The 26037-nt window shown below is 34.8% G+C and overlaps 1 protein-coding gene across 4 annotated transcripts in view; it reads left to right on the plus strand.

Annotated features, from left to right (window-relative positions):
* LOC128988600 (serine-rich adhesin for platelets-like) overlaps window positions 1-26037 on the plus strand; it is a 271927-nt gene that overhangs the window by 226230 nt on the left and 19660 nt on the right. For 2 of the 4 annotated variants that reach the window (XM_054410025.1, XM_054410035.1), the window contains exons 7-10: window positions 17097-17315; window positions 18096-18134; window positions 22264-22293; window positions 24753-24839. In XM_054410025.1, coding sequence (XP_054266000.1) covers window positions 17097-17315; window positions 18096-18134; window positions 22264-22293; window positions 24753-24839 — 375 coding nt within the window. The remainder of the gene's footprint in view (window positions 1-17096; window positions 17316-18095; window positions 18135-22263; window positions 22294-24752; window positions 24840-26037) is intronic. The other 2 variants (XM_054410056.1, XM_054410046.1) reach the window with 2 other exon arrangements.

Consider the following 26037-nt stretch of genomic DNA (forward strand, 5'->3'; position numbering starts at 1 on the left):
GATACGGGTTCTTTCTTGCGAAAACGTTTACTTATAAATTTTCTCAAATTCTCTTTTTCATTTCGTATTACTGTACCATTTAAGTCCCAGGGATGCACTTCAAAAGTTTTGTTTTGTATTTTCATAATTTTGTATGATGAGAGTAAGAAGTTTCTGTATCCCACGAGATGCCTGGGTACATTAAGGTCTACCTCAATAGTTTTTTCAATGATTCTTGAGTTTTGAAATATACATTCCATCCAGTGATATTTAAATATACAAACTTGAGTTTCCTACATAATTCACAAAACTATTTTAATGATACATTAGTCCGCTCATGATACTGATAACGTAACGAACATATGTTTTTAACAAGTGTAAAGCTGGTGATAGTGGTAGTTAGTTAAGAAGACACAATATTATTTGTTTGTTCATATATTTTTCAAAATATTTTAATTTATCTTTTATAGTACTGCTTTGAAACATAAAAGTCCATATACTCCTAATCTTTAGGAAGCGAGGGGTGTGGGAGCAAACTGCAGCACTGGTATTATATGTGTATGATATAAGTCAACAACTGCCAACCTTGGGAACAAATATCTGATATCTAACGTCGTCTGTCGACGATTTCCTTTCTATTCTGACTTGGAAAGGACCCAAGTAATCTCGTAAAAGGCGAGATTTGGAACGGACGCCGTCTTAAAAACTTTACTTTTATACCGAATTTGATATGACGACATCACGTACAGATATCCCTGGTTCTGTCATATTTTCGTTTCTGACCTCATAATACATTTAATAGTTTTAATATTATTTAGTTTGAAATTATCTAAGGTATAACTATTTGGTATCTCAATGTATCTAAGTTATAGCTTTTAATTTGTTCACTAATGTGACAAAAAAAAAATCATTTTTCTAAGAACAATAGGGCGATCTAAGTTTATTTTCATGCTAAACATTTCACAAAAGGATGTATCATGGTTAAATCAATAATGAACTAAGAAAGAAATAATGAAAATTATTTGAAAATTATGGTTTAATTTGATTTTAACTATATTTTTTCCGAACAGACTTTTTCTTCGTCAATAGAAGAAAACGGATCTTTGGTCAACGGGTCATTTCTATTTTAGCCTCATACGAGCTACGATATACCCTTTCATTAACGGCTTTTATATCGCTAATTGCTAACTAACTAAAGTATTTAGAGACTTTAGATTAGCGTTTAAGTAATCATCTCTTTATATAATTCACCTTTCATAACTTGAAATGAAAGGGTATTTTCATCTTTATTCCAATTATCTGTCGTCATAGCAACTTATCTTCAATGTTGAATGACGTCTTTTTATATATTTTCCCAATTTCGTTTCGTTACCTCTAAGGTTCTTCAGATGAGGTGTATTGCTTGTGTACTATATTGAAACACCTTAGTCTGAAAATCACATATCAACTTAAAAACATTCACTACATCCTACATAACACATAAAATATACAACATAAACACTTAAAACATATGACATGTTTACATAAAACACCCTACAGAAAAAATCACCACAATAGTATATTCATAAATGTAAGGCCCCGAGTGTAAATGGTCAATAGAGTTCAACCAATTTGATCACGGTGGTGTCTTACAACACGAATTGTTTTCTAATACAGTACAACTATGTGTATTGATACTTATTTAGGGCTTAGTAATACGTAGGTACTTACTCATTCATAATGTTAGTGCCAACATGAGTCACTTCAATGACCATGGATAAATATAAGACCTAAAGTGCGATTAATATTTTCGTGATATTCATATCCTACGACTCCCTATTGACCAATTCGACTAGGGTTAACTTGGTGTATAAGTATATTGGTACAGTAGCACCTTGATAAGAAGACCCTCGATAACAAGTCACCCTTGATAACAAGTGTCATTTTCAAATTCCCAAAAAAACTATTTTACCCCTAATCACATGTTATTACAAACCTTGAAAAGAAGTCAACCTTGATAACAAGTCTTATTTTACAATCCCCATGAGAGTCTTGTTATCAAGGTTCTACTGTAGTTCAAAATATATAATAACAACAAGTATATTTAGATATGCAAATAGTGAGCTCAGGTTTAACGAGCAAGGTGAAGTCAAGGTTGGAAAATTGAGGCTGATATTAATTACTAATTACTATAAATGCACTAAATGTGCCAAACTAAACTAAAAGGACAACTTATTGTTTACAATACCATCTTTTATATAACACAATCCACTTAAGCATTAAAAATTAAAGAAAAATCTTAATTAGGATGGCAATGTACTGTACGATTTGTATGTCAATGATAAAACGTAGTTAAAACTATGTTCTGTTAGAATAAAAAATTGGCTGCAGCTGATATGTATGGATAGGATGACTACTGTATTACCTAAATATTAATCCAGTTCTTGCAGTCTATAGTGCAGTGTATATCTAAAAGTGCTGAAATTCCCCTTCAAGGAAAGGGGCGAAGGAACACCGGTGACTTAAGAGCTGAATCTATTTAGCCAGAGATTGGTTTTGGCTTAAAGAAACGTTCAGCCGCCTTTCAAAAGTAATGAAATACAGAGCGACCTGTTTGGAAATCGGGAGCTCCTCCGTTTTAATTAAATATCTACTTTAGGTTGAACGTGATCTGGAAATATTTTACGCTTTTACTAACTTTAATTAGAAACATGTTTCCGTCTAGACATGAGAAAAAGGAGGGAAATAGAAACACTGTAATTGAAGATCAAAGATTGCTAGTGTACGAAAAGAGGTATATTAAGCCTGCTGTTTTCCCATTGTCTAAGCTTCGTAGACGTTCCGTTTACAAAACATTTTTTTCATTTGAAATACAGCTTGATTGAAAATTGATCAATCACTTTTCAACCTATTCCTGGAGAACACTTGTTCAGAGTAGGCTTTTAATCAAATCAATTTACAAGTTATTGTTTGAATAATAACTCGAAGTACACGAAGGCTCAGATAATAATCAGGTTTACGGCAATTGCTATGAATAAAACACACTTGAACGCTAGGAATAAAAGGATTGGTTTACGGGGAAGTCAAATGAGTGGTTCCAAATGCGGCGTCTGGGTGGAGCAAAACAGTGCTTCAATATAGTAATATCTTACAACTGTTTTCTACTGGTTGACTATGGGGTGGAGTTTATTTTGTTATTTTGTATCACGAGTGATTTTTACTAGTTAGGTGTTATCGTCAATAGAAGGATAAGTGTATAAAACAATTAATATAGAGTAATAAATATCTTACTCGTTTATGCACTCTAGGTAGCGCTGCTTAGAAAACCTTTGTATGTTAAACTATTTTAAATCCAATTGTGACGGCTCCAAACTGGGTTAATTTGCTCTAGAAATATACTTGAATATTTCTCCATTAATTTAACTTCATAAGTTTGGCTAAGTAATGTTAACTCTGCTAGTAAACTGTGTTCTTTGGCAAATCGTAGTACTTCTCCTGTAAAATTGTTATAGTTTAATGCAGTTCTTATATAATATCTCGCAGAGAAATGTCAATAAAGCAAATCTGTATCACGAACCGAACACAAAAATAGTACTTTAACATTGCATTTTTCACTCTATTGACAATTATTTAAGTGGATTTTTACTACAAACGATAATCTTTTATATTTTTTGGCACCACTTTCCAATTTGTGCTACCCTTTACTCATAAAAATTATTGATTTCTTTTATGACGTCCTCCGTATAAACATTACAGGCTCGAAACACGAACATGGAAATAAAAACCCCATAAAGCTGGAGTTCTCATTTTCATTTTTGAGAACAGGAGGCTTTTTATTTCTAATCAGCTTTCACCAACCCACGCCCGACAGCATCGTAAAAACCTCCCCTTCAATTCCGCGGGTTGAAAGTCGCGATCACTCTACTTACCACCTAACGCCTGACGATGCCTTCGCCTTCCACTTAACACAGGCCTACATAAGAGTACGGAATCAAAGACGCGTTATGTAAATTCGTTTCCAATATGTAGGTGCAAATAGTTAGTTTTACGTCCTTCAAAAATCATCTAAGGGTAAATTGATACCTAATAATAATCCGCTCTTGTAATATTTCAAATTTCAATGTTTGACAAACCACTCGCTCAAAAGACTATAATTAGCGGTATTCATAAATATTTTGTCATAACCCCATGGTAGCTTAACTATTACAAATATAAACCCATGTTAAGGGTAAAAGTAATAAGTCTTATTGAGGATACGTATTATTGTTAAATAATACCTCTACGATCAAACCTAATGAAATGTCTTTACGGTATCTGCAAATGGCTTTGTCAAGGGAGTTCGTAATCAACCGACAAGTAAAAAATAAAACTCTGTAATGAAAAACAGGCAAATATAAGCCAACTAGACGATCCTGACGAACTTTCAAAAGCATTACAAATTTGGTTAGTTTGGATTTTTTAAACTATTTAAAATTTCAATGGTAATTTTAAGATCAATATTGACTTCCGATCCTCTTAATAGTCAAATATAATTTCCTCGAGGTCGTGTTTATTTATGTAAGACTAGCTGTTCCCGCGGGCTTTTCCCCGTTTAACTTCATAAGTATTCGCATGGCTCAATCACGTCCTGGTTGAGTTCGTTCGCTACGCTCACTCACTTTTTGGTTGCAAATAATTAGGTGTTGTCATAAATAAAAAATAAAAAATAATAGTGCTGCACCCTGTTGGTAATCCTTTTAACTTTAATGCTATTGAAAATCATAGAACAGAACCAACATGTTTAATTGAAACAGCTGTTAAGATTCATTAATTCATTTTAAATATGAAAAATCATAAGGTTAACATGGGAAACTCCAGAGCCACTGGAAGGCTTTTATTCCGTTTAATATACTAGAAGCAGTTTACTCTATCAATGCATATACCGGAGATGACCCTTTTTATGGCATCGTTCAGATTATAAATTTATAATATAAAGGAACCAGCAAGAGAATATTTTAATCTTAATGAATATATTTGGTCAAACGTGTATTTTTGTTTCATAAATGCCAAAACCAAAAAATTATTGGTGGCTTGATTAAAATGATCCTGCAATTTTAACCAATCAATTTTGTTATTGTATGAATACGCTTAAATAAATACCGATCAATAGATCAAATACTACTGCAAAACATTATTAGTCAATACTGAACCATCCCTTTGTAAACCGATTAGTAAGAAAAATTGCTCTGCAAAAATAAAACTCAACCTGGGTCATAGTAGGACATTTCTCCGGAGATTCATTTCCATATAAATCGAAAAGTTATGGAATTAGAGCTATTGTCCCAGTTTGTTTTGCAAAGTTCATGACTAGAGGGGAAGAAATACAATTTCGCTTATTAGGACCAACTTCAATCTAATGACGCCTTCATTCAAATTAGTTTTTATTCATTTTTTAAATAATTTTTAATATTTAGGTATTCATAGTACAACATTGAAATGATATCCTATTTTGTGTTTTTATGAGGCTTAAGTAGATTGTGTTGGGGAAAGTGTCCTTACTATTAGATTCTTAATATAAACTAATAATTTGATAAAGCAATTTAGAGCTAGTTAGTGGTTAGAGTGTTAGCTTCATTTTATCCTTAAAATAAAAGCTTGATTAATTGTTTCTTCAATTGCTTAGGACTTCCCTTCTTTGTTGACGCCGGTGGCAATTAATGAAGGAATGACAGACACGTATAAGAGAACGTTATCCAAATCCATAATTTTTTTAGAAATGCCGGGAATCAAACCCATTCTTCGTGTAAAGAACTGCAATACGTTGATCACTAGAAAATCATTACACTAAAAAATAAAACAAAATGGTTTGTGCCTTCAATTGTTATTCAGATCAAATTAAATATGCTTAATTTAACTAAAAATCCTATAAACACTTCGGTGCAGTAGGTTCTAAATCTCTAAAATAAATGTTAAATATCTCTTTAATGAGTTCGCGTGATGATTTTAAGCAATCAAAGCTAACTGGGTGTCATAATAGCATGCAATGCTTGCGTGTTGAATGTTGAGCTTTGCCCGCTGTTTGTCATAACTGCACGTTGATCGCTCAAATTGAGTGCACAAGGTGCTTAGTAGGTGTCAACGTTGAGTGGTGTCACCAAATGAGTGTCATAATCACACATTAAACGTGCGTGTTAAATATTGAGCATTAGTAATCAAATTAGTGTAATAATCACGTGTTGAACGTGTGTGTTGAGAGTTGAGCATTGAACACTAAGTGGGTGTCAGAGTTACGTGTTGAACGTGCGTGTTGAGAGTTAGGCATTGAACACTTAATGGGTGTCAGAGATACGTGTTGAGCGTGCGTGTTGAGAGTTGAGCATTGAACACTTAGTGGGTGTCAGAGTTACGTGTTGAGCGTGCGTGTTGAGAGTTGAGCATTGGACACTTAGTGGGTGTCAGAGTTACGTGTTGAACGTGCGTGTTGAGAGTTGAGCATTGAATACTTAGTGGGTGTCAGAGTTACGTGTTGAGCGTGCGTGTTGAGAGTTGAGCATTGAACACTTAGTGGGTGTCAGAGTTACGTGTTGAACGTGCGTGTTGAGAGTTGAGCATTGAACACTTAGTGGGTGTCAGAGTTACGTATTGAACGTGCGTGTTGAGATTTGAGCATTGAACACTTTGTGGGTGTCAGAGTTACGTGTTGAACGTGCGTGTTGAGAGTTGAGCATTGAATACTTAGTGGGTGTCAGAGTTACGTGTTGAACGTGCGTGTTGAGAGTTGAACATTGAACACTTAGTGGGTGTCAGAGTTACGTGTTGAACGTGCGTGTTGGGAGTTGAACATTGAACACTTAGTGGGTGTCAGAGTTACGTGATTAACGTGCGTGTTGAGAGTTGAGCATTGAACACTTAGTGGGTGTCAGAGTTACGTGTTGAACGTGCGTGTTGAGAGTTGAGCATTGAACACTTAGTTTGTGTCAGAGATACGTGTTTAACGTGCGTGTTGAGAGTTGGGCATTGAACACTTAGTGGGTGTCAGAGTTACGTGTTGAACGTGCGTGTTGAGAGTTGGGCATTGAACACTTAGTTTGTGTCAGAGTTACGTGTTTAACGTGCGTGTTGAGAGTTGAGCATTGAACACTTAGTTTGTGTCAGAGTTACGTGTTTAACGTGCGTGTTGAGAGTTGAGCATTGAACACTTAGTGGGTGTCAGAGTTACGTGTTGAACGTGCGTGTTGAGAGTTGAGCATTGAACACTTAGTGGGTGTCAGAGTTACGTGTTGAACGTGCGTGTTGAGAGTTGAGCATTGAACACTTAGTTTGTGTCAGAGATACGTGTTTAACGTGCGTGTTGAGAGTTGGGCATTGAACACTTAGTGGGTGTCAGAGTTACGTGTTGAACGTGCGTGTTGAGAGTTGGGCATTGAACACTTAGTTTGTGTCAGAGTTACGTGTTTAACGTGCGTGTTGAGAGTTGAGCATTGAACACTTAGTTTGTGTCAGAGTTACGTGTTTAACGTGCGTGTTGAGAGTTGAGCATTGAACACTTAGTGGGTGTCAGAGTTACGTGTTGAACGTGCGTGTTGAGAGTTGAGCATTGAACACTTAGTGGGTGTCAGAGTTACGTGTTGAACGTGCGTGTTGAGAGTTGAGCATTGAACACTTAGTGGGTGTCAGTGTTACGTGTTGAACGTGCGTGTTGAGAGTTGAGCATTGAACACTTAGTGGGTGTCAGAGTTACGTGTTGAACTTGCGTGTTGAGAGTTGAGCATTGAACACTTAGTGGGTGTCAGAGTTACGTGTTGAACTTGCGTGTTGAGAGTTGAGCATTGAACACTTAGTGGGTGTCAGAGTTAGTGTTGAACGTGCGTGTTGAGAGTTGAGCATTGAACACTTAGTGGGTGTCAGATCTATGTGTTGAACGTGAGTGTTGAGAGTTGAGCATTGAACACTTAGTGGGTGTCAGAGTTAAGTGTTGAACGTGCGTGTTGAGAGTTGAGCATTGAACACTTAGTGGGTGTCAGAGTTACGTGTTGAACTTGCGTGTTGAGAGTTGAGCATTGAACACTTAGTGGGTGTCAGAGTTAGTGTTGAACGTGCGTGTTGAGAGTTGAGCATTGAACACTTAGTGGGTGTCAGATCTATGTGTTGAACGTGAGTGTTGAGAGTTGAGCATTGAACACTTAGTGGGTGTCAGAGTTACGTGTTGAACGTGCGTGTTGAGAGTTGAGCATTGAACACTTAGTGGGTGTCAGAGTTACGTGTTGAGTGGGTGCCATCGCGTGTCTTCACACAGACACATTTGTCAATCTCGTTACAGCGTTCTGTCTCGCGTGTTTGGTTCCCATGGTAGTGGTAACATTAATGGGACTCTGTCACAAATATAATAAGCTCATCATTCATAGTTTTAAAATATTCTTTCCAATTTACTTCTCTCGTCAGAGACATTGCTCTTGTATGTTTAGGTTTGGAGGCGGACGTATGCTCGTAGATACTTATCTACGTCTAATCTTTCCCCTTTCTGTGTATAAAATCTTTGAGTCTATTTATTTATAAGTACACCTGTCAAATACATCATTTGTTGAGACACCTTGAAAGCTTTAGTGTAAATATTCCATTTGCAACCAGGATCGCTATAATTGATTCTCGTCTTTATTTACTCATGTAGTCTACTGTGGTCTAGTGTAGACTGTGGAGAAGTCCCCCAGGAGTAGGTTCAGCTGCTGCTTCCATCAATACCACATTACTGATTCCCCCTGTACTCTCTGCTGAACCTGCTCGATAACGGACTCTAAACTCAACAATTATAAAACCCACGTTTAAAGCACACCTAAATGCAAAGGTTGTGGATATTGACTCTTACGATTACAATATTTCTAATACAATTCCTAATCAACATTTTAATAAAGTGTTATCTTACGTCTATTAATTGAATGGGTTCCTTAACAAAGTTTCAACACACTATCCATTGAATTTTGGGCCATTTTGAATGTATACGTTAAGTTATACGCCAAATGAAATTGATGGCCAAAATGTTGATTACCAGTGAAGTGTAAAAAATTGCAAAATACCCACAGTGTGGATTAAGTAATTTAACTGGACGATCTGAAATGTTCAAAATGCCTGGTGGGAATTTATTTCACGTTTTAATAAGTATTAAAATAGTTACTAGTGAATTATCTTCAGTTAAATCCGCGATGAATAATTATTATGGTTTTAACAATTACAGTAGTAAGTAAGACCCCTTTCTTAAACCTTATCTTACAATACAATGAAAATGAAACTCGTGATTTTTTTTCCTTTGCTAATTATTAGCTTTACTTTCTTCAAAGTATTTAGCGGCAAGTATTTTTTATAGCTTAGTATATAAGAACCAAATTGGATTATTTCCATTTTTATAACATTACACATTACTACATTCTGTTACTACAGTTCATGTGAGGAAATGTCAGAAACGAAATGCTGACATTTTATTATGATGTCTTACATTTCAATTATTTTTCTAAATTCTAATCATAAACTAAACTGATAAATTTCATTTCAACTGTATTTAATATATCAATGATATTATTTTTGTAACCAGTCAGTCGGCAAATATAATAATTATACTGTACTTGCCTTATTTGATTTTGATTGGTTATTTGATTGGCCTTAATTATTGATGTCAATCAAAAGTAGGTCTGTATGCTTCTTTGACTCCTCCCATGTGTTCAAATAGGTGATACAAAAATACATTAGAAAAGCACAGTTTGGACTCCGTAAGCTTGTGTGGCTATCTTTTGAAATCATTACACTGATCAAACCATTTCCCTCGATCTCAGGGTTCCAAATTATTCATATTATTGATATTATAATATTGATAATATTACTATATCAATCTCATCTTAAAATATGCAACCTCTGGATTGCCGAGATGTACTTCAAGTGTTTTATATGTCTAGGTATTGTTGTTAATCCTATGTGGAGGGTAGTGACTAGTTAGTTTCAATTCACATGGACCATGATCAGGAATCACAAGCATGGAAACATCGCTTCAAATGAAGGTTGTAGTTATTCCGGTACATACATTGAATTTTATTACAACACCATGAAGGTTATTTTTATTTGAAGTGAATCTAGTTACCACTGCAACCATATAGGATTAGCACTACCATAGTACTTATGCTTATGTTGTGAAATTTCATAGTAGTATCATCGACGGACACTGAGATAGACATCCTACCTATTTGTTACAATTTTTTTTATTAATAAAGAACGTAATTGGGGCACTGGATGCGCTAGTGTCTAAAATTCTATTTTCTACCTCATTTTTGTTGCTAATATAGGTGATGGATCATAACAGTTGCCATCACTCTCAGAAAGTATTTCCATCAGTTTGACTTTATAAAACAGCTAATTTAATCGACAGAAATCAGTAAACTTTTAATCAGCACAATCTGTCAGTGACTCATATCACAAGATGATTTTGGTTGAAAACTGGTGACAACTCTAACATGGGGATGGAATGTTTAGTTGCACCTACTCAAATGTTGTATTAACAGTTCGTTTTTGGTTGAATAAAAAAGTACAAAGTGTGACGGATTAACAATCTCCCCCGAGACCATGTGAAAGTAAACAGAGCGGGGTTTTTGGAGGGTGTCGTGGACCAGATCTGGCGGGAACCTGTCTTTGACCAGTGTCCAGTGTGGGGTGAGGGGTGAGGGGTGTGGCAGTAGTGTCTAGACATCAGACATAGCATGGACGACTGGATACCTTCCCCGTGGTACTACTACTACCCCTCGCACTACCAGTACCAGGTGATAGTGATCATGTGAGCAAAGTGATATACCAAGTGTGACGTGTCTAGTGTGGATATAGCCATTAATTGCTAGTAAAGTATACATTTAGCTGTAGGATATCCACTAACGACTAGTGGGATACAGACAGGGGAGTGGTAAAGGCATCGAGTTAACAGAGAACGCGAGCACGTGGAGTCATTTGCAACCAACGCAAACGCTTTCCTTGAAATCTCTTTGAATCGTATTTCTATTCTAAATATTGGATGTGTCTGATCCAATTTAACAACGTGGCTCTCGGAAATGTTGAATTCAATAACAGAACAGTTAATATCTGCTTATGGTTTATATGGAACACATCAGATAAAAATATACAATACGTACGGGGTTTAAAACACAGAAATGTACTGCATAAGGATTTTGGAAAGTTGTTAACGAATATATGATTTTCTTTTATGTACAACCATTATAAGATATTAGGTGATCTTTTATACGACTTTTTTAAAAGTAAGGTTTATGTTTACTAGAAGATCATGACTGTTACAGATTACTTAACTTTACCATGTATAACTTTGACATTGCACACTAAATTACCCCCTTAATTAAGTGACTCAATTAAATTAACTTGAATAGTAACGATAATAACATCAAATTAGTAATTTATTACTATCAATTTATTTGGTTAATTATTTTTCGTTACCTAATGAAACCACCCTAAAAGGTTGATAGGTTATTTGCTAGGAAACACCTAAATTAATCACAAATTGTACGAATTTAAATATAGTGTACATGTACAGAATGTCAATAACACGTACCTTACTAATTAAGAATATTCATTATCGTAAATAATTATATGCTTCTTTATATTATCTTGTCAACTCAATTGTATTGTTCCTTACTAAAGAAATGTTCAATTAGAAAATGGGCAAAAATCACCCCAAAAGAGATAATATATCGATTTCCGCTCCTTAGATTACTAATATTTAGTACGTTCTCTTTGATACTAAATAAAAAACCCCCATCGACTTATTTATGTAATATTATACCCCTGTAGCAGCACATCTTAGATTCATACGCTCAATATTGTGGTTTCAAAGATCACTTAGACTTGCTGCTACGAAGAACTTTTTTAAAGTTGTTGTTTTGACAAAAAAAAATAGCAAAAACCTACATTGCAATATACAAATTTTCCTGATTTTAGAAATATTTCCATAAGAAGATAATCTACCATAGTAAAATTATAATCCGTAAGGAAAAGATCTAGGTTATCATGAGGCGCAGTGAGTAAATAATGTAGCATACTAAACTGTTGCTTTTTTCATTGAACTTTAATGGAAAAAGGGGAAAGAAAGCCTTTTGAGCTTAACCGTCCCTCCCCTAAATCCGCCCTTCAAATGTTCGGATACAGCTAGTTAACAAACTCATTAAAAAACTATTTTCCCACAATTACCTGACAAAGTGGCCTTCCTTTCACTGATTATAGTACGCAAAGTAGCTAATTGCTTCATTTACTTACTTTTGACGCAATCGTTTTTTGCCGCACTTTTGTATTCTAACCAAACTACAGACAAAACAGTGTGCTTTAAGTTGGCACTAATATTTGTACGCTTGAAAATAAGTTGGCAACTATGATCAGCTGGTGCAGGGTTTCCCATTCCGTTCAACGTTTTGATTTGACCTAACCTAAAAACTTTTATTATTTGTATGCGTTATAGTAACTGTAGGGAAAATATAATGTGTAACGCGAGTGCAAAGTGCCACTTCGCACACTAGTTACACAAATAACTATTCTCTGACAAGTTTGATCCAAATTGCACCAAATTGAAGAATTATTACTACAACACTCTCTATTTATAAATAAATGACATTGTTTGATGAACGAGTTGCCAGTAACTGTGCCACAGCGGCATTTGTCTGTAAGGTCCAATATATCAGTTGCTGGATGCTGGACAAGGCTACTGTGAAAGGGCGGGGGCGGGAGTATCCACGTTGTTGTTTGAGGTTTGTTTATTGTGTCCGCCTCCTCACCCTCCATCCTCTCCCATTCTCTCTTCTTCCACACTCTACACGCTTTATAATTAATTCCAACAATTACTCGTTCGACCGTTAAATCCATATTTTATAGCTGATGCACCTAAATTAACTAGTAACGGGTTGCATTCATTAGCAAAGCACAATAAACTCCCGACGGATCGACAATAAAACATTCAACTCGTCTTGATGTATATGTATGTTTTATGCGATGGTTGGTTATAAAAGGTTTACGCCGATATTATATCAGATTCTACATTAATTCACTCATTCCAACAATTTCCTTATTCGTATACGATTATTTCTATGACAGTTGTGAATACTCCCACTGCAACAAACCTGCAGGCTGATCGAAATTCCATTTTACAGATTTTATTTTTACTCAAATATTTCCGTAAACATGTCAGATTTATTCCCTATGTAAATAACATTATTTTTATTAGGTACGAGTACTATTATTATTATTATTAGGTTTATTAGGTTTACTAGGTACTTAGGCTACAGGAAATAAAAAGCGTTTTTCTTTTGTTTATTTTTTTCTGTAAAATTTTTAAATATTGTTATGGAATAGATACATTTTCCTAATTTGATAAAAATGTATCCATAAACAAACAAACGACGACAGTTTACTTTTTTTCTTTTTCCCTACGTACTCGCGTACAACAACGCTTCAAGGTAAAATAGTTAATTTGTGCAACTAGCGCGTGAAGTAGCACTTTGCTGCACATGATAGAATTCGTTTACGTACGAGCCGCAGGCGAGTGTGGAATGTTTTTTAGTACAGCAAAGACACTTTGCGCTCGCATTACACCTAATATTTCCCTACAGTTACTATAAAACATATAAATAATTAGTCTTTCAAACACTAAACAACAAATATAGGCTAGGTAAAATCCAAGCGTTGAACGTAAATAGAATGTTAAAACGAAAAAACAGGTTTAAGTAGTAGTATTAAAATTCAAAAGGCTGTGAAACGCTGCACAGGCTGATCGTAGTCTTTTAGTTTCTTAAACTGTTGCCAATTTATTTTTAAGCGTACACGTACTTTTAGGTAACTGTAGGAAAAATTATTTGTTTTTAGCTTTACTTGATAGCTATAATAAAAGTTGGGCTTTGGAATATTTTAACGGTGGACATTAGTAAATTATTATGAGAAACTTCAAAGCCTCATAACGATAACTCGGAGTCGCATTTTTCCCAAGTAGTGCCCTTTGGAGCTGAAAATTAGAAATTTAAATGATAAAGAACAGTAATAGCAAAACTCTATTTTGGTTTGGCCATAACATTGGTGGAGGAGATATATTTAAAGCAGAAATAAGAAATATTAAAATTCAATTTTTCTATAGAAACTTTATTCATATTATTGTTTGTTTCATATGGGACTTATTTCCTGTTATATTATTTTAAAATATTCAAAAACTTTAATACAATTGATAAAACTATGACTGGAAGTAAACATACACCGAAAGATATGTACAGGGGATGAAAAATATAAATTGAATACTTAACCATTATTTTTAATAAACACTAGCTTTTACCTGTCGGCTTTGCCCGACATACTTTTGGATTTTTTTACTACTACGGCTGAAGTTGTAACTTCACTAAGGGCTAAAATTACATTTTCTTGATTTTTCCGTGTTATTATGTAATAAATCCTTTTGTATATAGCCTAATAAACTTCTCTAATCAAGCATATATAGGACTACCAAAATAATACTAAGGCGGAAATTCTGCATTTGAAAAATTAGCAGCCATCTACAGTAGATGGCTGCTAATAATCTGCAGTAACTGTGAGCTTAGAACTGCTCTCTCTATCTCTGGAACAACACACATAGTCCTTTTTAGCAAAATACTATCACCTTTGTATCACCTTTCACTTATTATTATACCCTTAAAACAAATTTGCCAATGGTACAGAGAGGTTTTTTCATAACTTTATTGAAAAGAATTAGATATTGTATTATCTTAAAGTAGCGTTAAGTACTGTAACAGAAAAAGCTTTATTTTCTGGCATAATGTTCTCTCTCACTTTCTCGACATGCTCCTGATTTGATATTATTGTAGATTTCTGTCTCTTCTTTTTAACGTTTTTTGGACTACTGATACTACATTTGATTTTGAACTACATCTTCAGTCAGTAGTATTTGCCTTTTAGTATAGCAGTGGGTGTTCATAATGCAATCTACCACACTAGAAGATGTTACAAATTTTTAAATGTGGCGCAGTTGATGCTCTTCATCATGAACTCGAAGACTGCCATTCTTTCTTTTTAGTGCCCTAGCATTGCCTTCCGGAACAATGCCGTGCACCGATGTGTTTCAAATGTTTCACAATCAAAGTTCAATACAACAATCCATTGTAAAATCATTCTACTCGTAATTAAAGTAATTCATTGTGCTCATAGTACTGGCTGGACAGCGTGTTGTAATATGTGGTATTGCCTTGAGGCCAGACTTTGCTGGTGGTCGCAAATCTCCAAACACCATGTGGTCATGTTGCTATTGATCTTTCACGACACATGTGTATTTGAATTGTTAAGACTGTCATGTTTTAATTCATAGACACGTTGTGTTAACCACGTGTTGTTTATTGGACATATATTTTTTTACAATGTAGTATTGTGTAGGAACTGGACTTTACTGGTGGCCGCAAAGCTCCAACCTCCATGTAGTTGCGTCGCTATTGATCTTATACACATGGGTATTTGTATAGTAAAGATTTGCATTTTGTAATTCATCAACAACGTTGTATCGACCGCATGTTAGATGTTGGACAGCGGTTTGTTATGTGTGGTATTGTCTAGGGACTGGACTTTACTGGTAGCCGCAAAGCTCCAACCTCCATGTAGTTGCGTCGCTATCGATCTTATACACATGGGTATTTGTATTGTAAAGATTTGCATTTTGTAATTCATCAACAACGTTGTATCGACCGCATGTTAGATGTTGGACAGCGGTTTGTTATGTGTGGTATTGTCTAGGGACTGGACTTTGCTGGTTACCGCAAACCTCTAACCTCCATGTAGTCGCGTTGCAATCGACCTTATACACATGGGTAATTGTATTGTAAAGATTTGCATGTTATAATTCATCAACAACGTTCTATCGACTGCATGTTAGATGTTGGACAGCGGTTTGTTATGTGTGGTATTGTCTAGGGACTGGACTTTACTGGTGGCCGCAAAGCTCCAACCTCCATGTAGTTGCGTTGCTATCGACTTATACACATGGGTATTTGTATTGTAAAGATTTGCATGTTATAATTCATCAACAACGTTCTATCGGCTGCATGTTAGATTTTGGACAGCGGTTTGTTATGCGTGGTATTGTCTAGGGACTGGACTTTGCTGGTTACCGCAAGGCTCCAAACACCATGTGGTCACTTTACTATTGATCTAATCGATTTTGTAAACGCGACCTTCTAGTGATTGTACTACTACTACGTATCTACATGACTTCTAATAAATACATTGTACTTAAATCTATCTATCTATCTTATATTGTAAAATCTACTGGACTTCTATTTTAGTATTTTACCTCTTTTAAAAGTCATTAAATTTGCAATTTTGTTATGATTTTTTATTTTAACATTTTTGTAATGTACAATTGTAAACTGCATGTTTTAAAGTTATCGATATAATACAAAAATATTTAATATATTGTTCAATTCCAACTATTTTAAGTCAATGTTGACAACTCTTGCTGTTGTAAAGCTCATGTGCAAAATTTTGCATCACCCTTTTCAATGTTCGTCATCGATCTGTTGAAAATATTTCTCTTCATTATTGGTTTGAAATTATTTTATACATCTGATTGATATCACCTTGAGTTGTATTCATTTAGCAGACACTATTTAAAATAGTGTTATCAGCCTTCTAAATCAGTGCTTCTATAGAATTCTTTCTAAAAAGGTTAACGACTTCGTTGTCTGGACAGATAGAGTTGTTTATGGCTCACTTCTTTTTTATTGCTATCTGCTTTGTGGGACATTTTACAGTGGCAACATAAACTGTGACAATCAGATCACCTTTTGCTAATGATACTTTAGTTTCTTTTGTGATTTCTCGAGTAAGGCGTAGACTACAATTAAGGGAGAAAGAAAATAATAGTTTCAGAAGTAATTTACAATAATTTAAAATAGTATTCAGTATCAATACATGTCAAAATGTATTTTCTTAATGACATACAACTTAAGCCCTGCTGCGTCTTTAACATAACTCCTTCTAACTGATCCCTCGTTTGCGTTAGTTGACATTTTGACTTCAAATCCGAAGCTAAATTTTTGAAGCTAGTTTGTACGTAATATACATTTTGCATGGCACTTCAACTAACATTCTATGTTGTTGTGTTCCAGACGAGTGCTTGTGCCACCAGTACCGCCAGCAAGGCTGTAGGACCCAACAATTCAGTGACTCCGTCCACCCTCACCCCTACATCCACCGCCTCCAGCACCGCCCCCACCGTCGCCAAGGCCGACCCCAAGCCTGTCGAGTGCAACCTCTGTCACCGCAAGTTCAAGAATGTTCCAGCTCTCAATGGTCATATGCGGTTACATGGCGGCTACTTCAAAAAGGTAAGGAACCGTTGGGTATTTGGCAACCCAACAGTTTAAATATTACTCAATTAGCTAAAGCAAGGCGCAAAGTTTAGCTAGGCAAGTAATAAACAGACAACATACTTAACGAAAAACATTCGAGTAAAAATGCATACTATAGATTGTGATTTGGGTACAGTGTGACTTAAAAAACGGAAAAGTTTGAACATGCGATTGCAACCGTCCAACGAGGACGGAAAAATGTCTTTTCATCACTCTGTATTCGAAAATAGCCCATTTCCATACAGCTGAGATCATCGAAAATCGTCAATTTCCATACACCAAAAACAAATAGTGATCACCTGACTTTTCCTGGCATAAACATTACTTTCGCTACACAAAATACCTACTACTATACTAGTGAATGCTTAAGTAGTGATGTTAAGTAGTGTTTGCCTGACATCAACAAAGAAAAATTAATAGAATACGAAATATCAGATATTTTTTAAAAGCTTGATTAAGTAGTTTTTTCATCGTGATAAAAATATCTTTCAATACTCGTCACCAAAGTCCCATTTCGGGGATCGATAGTGTTTCCCATGCTCGACTCGCATTTAAAACACTATCGATCCCCGAAATGGGTCACTTTCTTGACTAGTAGTGAAATATACTATTTTAGTAAGTTGAATGGAAAAACCCGCCATTTGCCTTAAGTCGTAGGATTTTTCAACCCCAGCTATGTTTAAGAATGGAATACAGTACTGTAATATTCCTGGAATATTTGAATACTATAAATATATATTTTCCATGCTGCTAAAGGAGCCTAAACACCATCACAGTAATAACTCAATTCCTCAAGTAAGTATTTTTAGTCTCGAAGTAAAATTAGTCAATAATAAAATACATTAGTATCTTTTCACCTAGCTTGATTATAAAGTGAAATTATAACTTTTATTTCAATAAAAAGAAATCTATGATGATTTTTCAATTAAGTATATACTCTGTAGTACATTTTAACAAAATATTATTTTTTATTCGTTTATGTAAGATTATAAACGCTGCACACAATTTATTCAGTAAAGACTAAATCGACTTTCAACGCCCGTCTTTGAGGTTGGCCGTTCACTGTATAAGCTTCAAGTTAATCTAAGAACCGGGATGGTTCAGCCACTAAATTAAACCATTTGTTTATTCTACTCTGGCTTTAAAAATGCACGCCGTGGTTCAAAGCCCCCCCTCCCCCCCTTTCAATCAAGCGCAAGAACGGCCTTTGTCTGACTTTGAATCAAGAGTAACTGCTTCAATTTAGATCAATCCATTACAAAGGGTTCTCTTTGTTTACGCTCAGTGATTAGAGTGGTCTATGAAATATTGATCAGCAGCAATTGTTTGTATACAAATAGAATCGATGTAATGCGAATCAAATAATCTGCTTCTGTAAATTCTATGTGAGGAAGCAATGCCGGTTAATGTTCTGTATGGATTGTTGGTTAGAACATAAGCTGTATATTTTGTATACCAAATTCGAATTCGTGAAGTTATTTACCTAATCCACCTACTGACCAAATATTTAAATTAATACATCCATGTCTCTAAGGTGCATAGGTTTTCCCATTTATTTTCCTTCTGATAAAGATAAAATTAACTTAAATTCATTTGGATGATAATCAAATCAACGTCATAAAAGCGATACTTATCCGTTACGAAGATAAAACAGAAAAGATAATTTTCCCTAAACTAAAGTTTTCCCAAAATGATATTTCAACAAGGGTGAGAGGCTTAGGGCTTACAGGGAGGTAATATTCGTCCCTAATATGGTAATGGGAGGGGATCCTGCTAAGTGCTCTATTAAAGTTCTCTCAAGGGATAAGAACCGCCGTAGAGAACCCATAGAGCCCGAGTTATGATGGTTACTGACCTACTTGCAGTAGTAATCACACGATTCGACTAATGTTTGAAGATAGAACTAACTGTGTTCTTACCATAGTCCTCTCATACCGAATTTCCTTTGTGAATTGCATGCGTGAAGAAGGAAACCGTGTTAACAAACACAATCAATAAGTCAATAAAGTCCTTAAACTAATGGTTAAGCTCATTTTTATCACGATACAGCAATTATTATTGTTCTCCTAGCTATAACTAAGTGGTTCAATGTAGACTAATTTCATGAGTCAGCATATTGACAGGAAATAAAATAGATTTACATTTTTCGTAAACAATGTTGTTAACATAATTTTCCATTTAATTGAAAAGTAAAAAGTTCGTTTTGAACCAATACGTTCCAAAAAAGTGAAGCTATAACAGTTATAATTTCAATTTTTGTATTCCGATGACAGTCGCGACGCGAGCAAAGTTATTCTATACCTCGCTGTTCTGTGGTTAATCACCAACTTGCACAACTTTGACACACGTTTGGTTATTGCTAACTTCTGAATCCATAATCCGCTTAAAACTCAGATGGAGCATTAAATGTGGTTCAAGTAACTTAAAACAAATGTTCTAAATATATGTACGTGTCAAGGCTTTTCTGCTTTAAGTCATAGAATCACTTTAAATCATTTATCATGTGTACACTTGTTTAGCATTAAACCCGTCATTTTACTTTCAGTCTGAGTATTCTATCAATTAGATAGCTTGACTATTATTTTAAGACTACAATATGCCTATGCGATTAGGAACCAATAACTAAACCTGTGAAGCCACTAGTGTTGAGGGTATCGCTTGGAAACGCTTAGCACTGCGTACCGTAAAAAAAAAACTTTGTAACGACTCAGAATTTATTTTGAGTCTGAGAGTAGATTCAAACGTCTTTTTTCACTTTGAAGTAGCAAGTAATGTTATCGGTAAATCATAAATAAGTAATGAATCGGTGCAAATCACAGCATGTTGATTGTTGCACTTTGATTTCATCAACAAAGACCGTGCGCCGCCTTATGTTCCTCTCTGGCTCAAAGTAACACTTCAGTCATGTCCAGGCTGCAAAATATCCAGCTTCGAAGCCTTCAAATAGTGTACTACAAAGCTACCCCTTTAACTCTCGCCCTGAAACCGAACTACGATGTCGATGTCTACACCTGCACTTCCATATTATCTTCCGTTACTTTATCAACAACTTATATCTCAAAGACTTCGATTGTAACGTCGAAGTCCTCAAATTCCTCTTTGACCTCTACTTTACAAATAAACCTGCCAATCCAACTGAGCCACAACAACACCAATTGTGATCACACAGAAACCACACCAACTATCAACACCATTCCAACACCACATATTGTTGTGACAAGGTGCTAACTCATATAACAAAGCGTACCGTAATCTACTTAGTCCCGATGAAAGCCTCTACTCTAAACTTTCCAAGTCCTAGAACAGCCTATGACAGTCTAGAAGGGCTTATCCCAACTCCGCACGGTCGTCAGAAATTTGTCAAAACCGACTGTCCATCTCCGCGCGATGTTTATATGTTCCAAAGTCTTAATAAATACACAATCTATCGACCTAACCTATCGCAACCTAACCTAACCTAACTTGACCTAAACTAACGTAGCCTGTCACATGAGTAGCCTAAAGTAGTTATGAACAAATAAAAGAGTAACATTACTTTTGGGAGTTTGTCTATACACAAAGTAAACACTGGAAAAGTTGGACTGGACCCTTCAGGGAAATAAAACTATTCCTCGTCCAAAATCTGACCAACGCGCGCCCCTCTTGAAGAGCCGTACACTGAAAGTCGAGATCATGTCATGAGTAGATCGGATCCTCCCATCTTCTCTGTATTCAAAACACAATGATAAGGCGAAGAGTACAGTACTGCATACGGTGACAATTGTTAATGTATAGTACTGCAAGTGGGGGTGTTTTCCTGTGTGGTAATATAGGTCAGTGTACTTATTTATCAGTTATAATTAGACTATAGCAGTTTACTTCTACAATGACAGTCTTTGCAGAAACGGCAAGTCCCTCCATAGATTATTCAGATTATAACTGCTAAGGTGGCAAAGTACTGAATAGCTCATGCGTTGGCATTTTACCGTGTGATGAACATTAGGTAGGCCATGGTACTCAACTGTGTATTATAAGTATTCCAGGTCACTGCTACAGTGGCAGGCATTGCAGGTACGGCAAGTCCCTCCATCCACTACGTATTCAGATCACAAGTGCTCAGTTCCCCGGCAAAGTTATTCTAGACGCCCGCTCTCGTGGCTTATCGCTGAAACTTGGATTCACCTTTCCTACTTTCCACGAGTTTGCCGTTTAACAGCGCTTAAGTTTGAGCTAACTTCTTAAACAAAAGTAGGGAATTGTATATTTAAAAAGTCAAACTTTACTTGTACTCGTACTGTTCACGATTTTACTTTACTCAGAATTGTTCTACCAGAATTTATTTTCAGAATATCTAAATTTATATCAGTCGTCTCTGCTTAGTAGAATGTGTCATATAGTGAAATGATGAATTATTTGAGTCTCGTATGCTAAAAGTGGCATTAGTTTATGTAACAAGGACTCCTCAATTCTTGAATAATCATGTTTTAATTTATACCTATATTAATTAAATGTTGCATACATAGCTCTACAAAATGTCAAAGAAAGAAATTTTAAAATTGTATATTTTTAAAGTAAAAAAATGAAAAACAAATTTTTACCTGATAAAACTCCCAATAACCCCCGTTCCCATAGTCCGATCATGCTGGTTCGCGAACTCGTTCAAATTAATGATAGGTCAACACGTTTGTAAAAAAATCATCAAAATTGGATCAATTTCATTGCTCGAGTTATCGTGGTAACGGACATAAACATGGATTTGAATGGAGGGAGTTTTTGGCCTCTGGGGACCTCAAAACGAAAAAAAATTGGCCCCGGGTCTAGGTCTTACCATGACACCTACGGCAATGGCTTGTTTCTTGTATATACGAAATTCTATAAGTGCAGCTAATGTATAAATATGTGTTGTATTTATTTCTAATTGACGTAATGTTTGTTGCTTACCCAGGAGACTAAACATCATCAGATAACTATTGCAGTAAGTAGATCTTATTTACAGATCAATAATATTAGAAACATATTTGTTGAATATGAAAATAAATACATTTTTAAGGGTTGCCTATAGTTATAAACATTTATTTATCTTTAACTTTATGCCACAATTAATCCTGAGGATGGTGTAGTTGCTAGAGTGAATGTTTAAACGATTTATCGACCTTTGAGGTATATTTAAGTGGTAACAACCCTAGAAGTAATATTTAGTTAAGCATTTAGTGGGGATACCATCTACTTAATGATTTCTTGGGTCAAAAATAAGTAAAAAAGGTGTATAAAATATGTCATATCTCGTTCCGTTAGGTATCTGTATGGGTTTTTACCAAGCATCCATACCTCTTCAACGAATTGAGCTACAACGATTAGGTTCTGCAAAAATCTTAATCTTATTAGCAGCCAGTAAGATACTTGTGAAAAATATGAATATCTACTTCTTAACCATTTCAAAATGATAGCTATTTTAAATATATTATGACAAGTTTCACGAAACCCGTTAATTTTAACAAAGACTCGCAAGATATGAAATTTATAGAAATGAAATTTAGTAAATGTTGTGTACATGCAACAATATCAAGCTTAGTTTTAACAAAGAATAGCGTAGATATTAATTTCTTTCTTGCTACACCTACAGTTTTCTCCAAACAATGTTAAAACTACGTTTTACCTCGGCCGGAACTGTTCTTTGTAATAGCAAAACACGATTTGACCCATTTTGAGAGCCAATTTATGAAGTTAAACAATGTTCATTAAAATTCTTTAATTATTTTAAATAATTTTACCTCAAAAATTATAAAAAATATGATTGATTATTCGGGATGAAATAGTGTCATAACTAAATAGTAATCAAATAAATATACTATTTACACAATTATAGTAGATATTTATACTAGTAATGTATTTAAATAGCAATGAAGTAATCTGATTTGTAAATTCAAAAAACATTAATAGAAACATAGTAATATAAATGAATCTATGAATAGATGATTTGCTACCTATATCCACACACAGCGAGTAGCTATTAGTTATTAAGCTGTAAGCTTTGGCCATCATAAAGCAGTCTAGTGGCTCTATTATATTTACAGCTAAAATAAAACAGCCCCATCTGGCATAACGGCATCGGCTCGCAAATCAAAGGATTTGCAAACATTAGTTTAACTCACTATGTTCGCCATCTGGATTAAGGGACAAATGCAACGAGCAATAAAAACAATATTGCAAGCTCTTAATAGGATTTTAGTAATTACCAAATAGAATTATTGTGACTTATGATAAATACCAATCGTTTTATGGGAGCTAAACCGGTCAATTTATTTGAACATGTTCATTATTTGCATTATATGTACATATAAAAAGCGTAATGAAAACTGCCATCGGCTCGTTTTGTAAAATGCCAAAGATATTGTTTTGGCCCATTTTTCCTACCTTATTACTTTTTACTTTCACCCCCTATACCATGGTATATAGAGAAAGTATTGTTTTCGTCAAAATTTTCGAGTTTGAGTTTTTAATGGATATATCCGTTTTGGGCCCCCCTGAACCCAAAAAGGTGGTTTTCGAAGTGATGGCTGTGTGTGTGTGCGTGTGTAGATGTGTACAGAGGTACAGATAACACCTGTAATCCGATTTTGATGAAATTTGGTATGTAGGTAAAAGTCTATGGTATCTCCAGGCATTTTTTCAGTTTAATGAAATTTTTATTTTTAATGCTGATTTTCCTATAAAAATCCATAAAGTTATGGAAAAATCAGATTTTCTCGAAAATGGTCCGATTCATTTTGATAAATATTTAGTATGTTACAGTCCTTTGAATTCTGAACAAAATTGTACAAATACCATTTCCGTAAAAATTACGGTTCAACAGTTATTGTAGCTTATGTTATTTTCACCTAATAACCCCATAAAAACAAAAAATCAGATTTTAGAAAAAAGCCTGTTTTGATTAAAATTAATGTGTTATGGTCCTTATGATAAAAATAATAATGCATCCCCCCATTACTGAAATTTATTGTGACTTTTTACATTTTCCCTATAAAATATCATAGTTACTTCCACCGCTTACCCATGATAAAGGTTGTTCACAAGCTAATGGGAGGAAGTATGAGTCAGATTGCTGATACCGTTTATTTTATTTCTTGTATTTCGTTTCAATATAATTAACCGTTTGAATAACAAAATGTCTGGTCGTTATAATTGAGTAGAGACTTCGAAGAGATCATCAATGCACGAGGTCAGATAGAATAAACAGTCTTAATGCAAACTGCTTTATAAAATTTTGTTAAATTCTAAACTATAAAGATTCTTCAATTCATTTTACCATAGCTAAATAATTTGCAAAATGTAATTAGAAATACGTAATTACGGTAATTTAGTTTACTTTTTGCCATACAAGGTCATCTTAAATTAATTATATTTCCTAAACATAAATATAATCTGTGCAAGCAGCTACAGCAGGATGTTAAACACACGTACAACGCAGGCTCGGTTGCCGACATTGACATGTTGGCCACGGACGACAATACTGAGGAAGAAGTAAGTAACTTCTAAACAACAGCAGTGTCGTTAATATTACCGACCCTAAACTAAATACATATGCAATGCTATTTTATGCTGGTTTACATTATAATAAGTTATTTTAGCTACTTAGACTAAACGAGTATATTTTTAACACTTTTTCTTCTAAACAACACGACCTTATGGAAAAGTTAGTAGTAAATATTTAAGGTATAAACAAAGGAGTAGATAGTATAAAAGAATAGCTATAATTAATTAAGTATGTTAATACATGCATAAATGTGACAGTATAATTTGTCTTAACGTATAATTATTTTCGCAAAAAGTAATGTGGGTCACAGTACAAAATCCCTGCAAAGTTAGAATTTCTTACTTCAACGAGTTTATAGTATAAATCATCTGTTTCTACTGGCTGAGATGTAGGGTTGGGGGGGGGGGGGGTTCAATCTGTTCGATAGCAGCTCGACGGAAATTGTAACTATAAATATCCCGATACTGGAAGGAAACTATTTCGTATGATCAATCATTATACACTGCATTCACTTTGTTGCTTCTAGACGCAGTTATTGATCAGCTCATACAAGAGCGACCCACACCAGCTTCAAATGCATTTTTTTATCTATATCTATATATATATATATGTATTAATAGGCAAGCATGTTTCCTTAAAACCTATTTTCTCAGCTCGTGTGAATCGCAGGGGAAATCTACTCATACTGTTAGAAAGATAGTTTCCTGTGGATGTGCAGACGAATCCCTTTATAAATTAAAATAGGCAAAGAAATAAGCACAAAAACTTAATTTAATATTAAGAAAACATAACTCGGGCCTTATGGGTTGCCATGTTGGTGACAAAATAACAACAAAATATAAACAGAAAATCAAAACAATGGAAGAAATTCCAATCACATGTTTTATTTACAGCAAAGGGTGAAAATTGAGAAGTCTGTACATTACATACTTTTTGTCAAGTTTTGGACCACTGGACGACCTCCAGTAATAATTAATTTATATTCTAATGCTAGCAGGCTCGTATGTTTCTTGTGTCCTGTTCTCATATTCACTTTTACTGCGATCAGCTATATAAGCATTGCAAATAGTTGTTAGAGTTAATAGCAAAACCTTTGCAATATAATAATTCTACTTTATACAATAGAAGTAGTGTACAAACGGTACGGCTGAAAAATAATTTATTATATTTTTGCTGAGTAGTATG

The sequence above is a fragment of the Macrosteles quadrilineatus genome, unplaced genomic scaffold (assembly GCF_028750875.1).
Source record: "Macrosteles quadrilineatus isolate MER2022 unplaced genomic scaffold, UCM_ALF_1.0 Scaffold_1__1_contigs__length_201487025, whole genome shotgun sequence".
NCBI classification, from domain to species: domain Eukaryota; kingdom Metazoa; phylum Arthropoda; class Insecta; order Hemiptera; family Cicadellidae; genus Macrosteles; species Macrosteles quadrilineatus.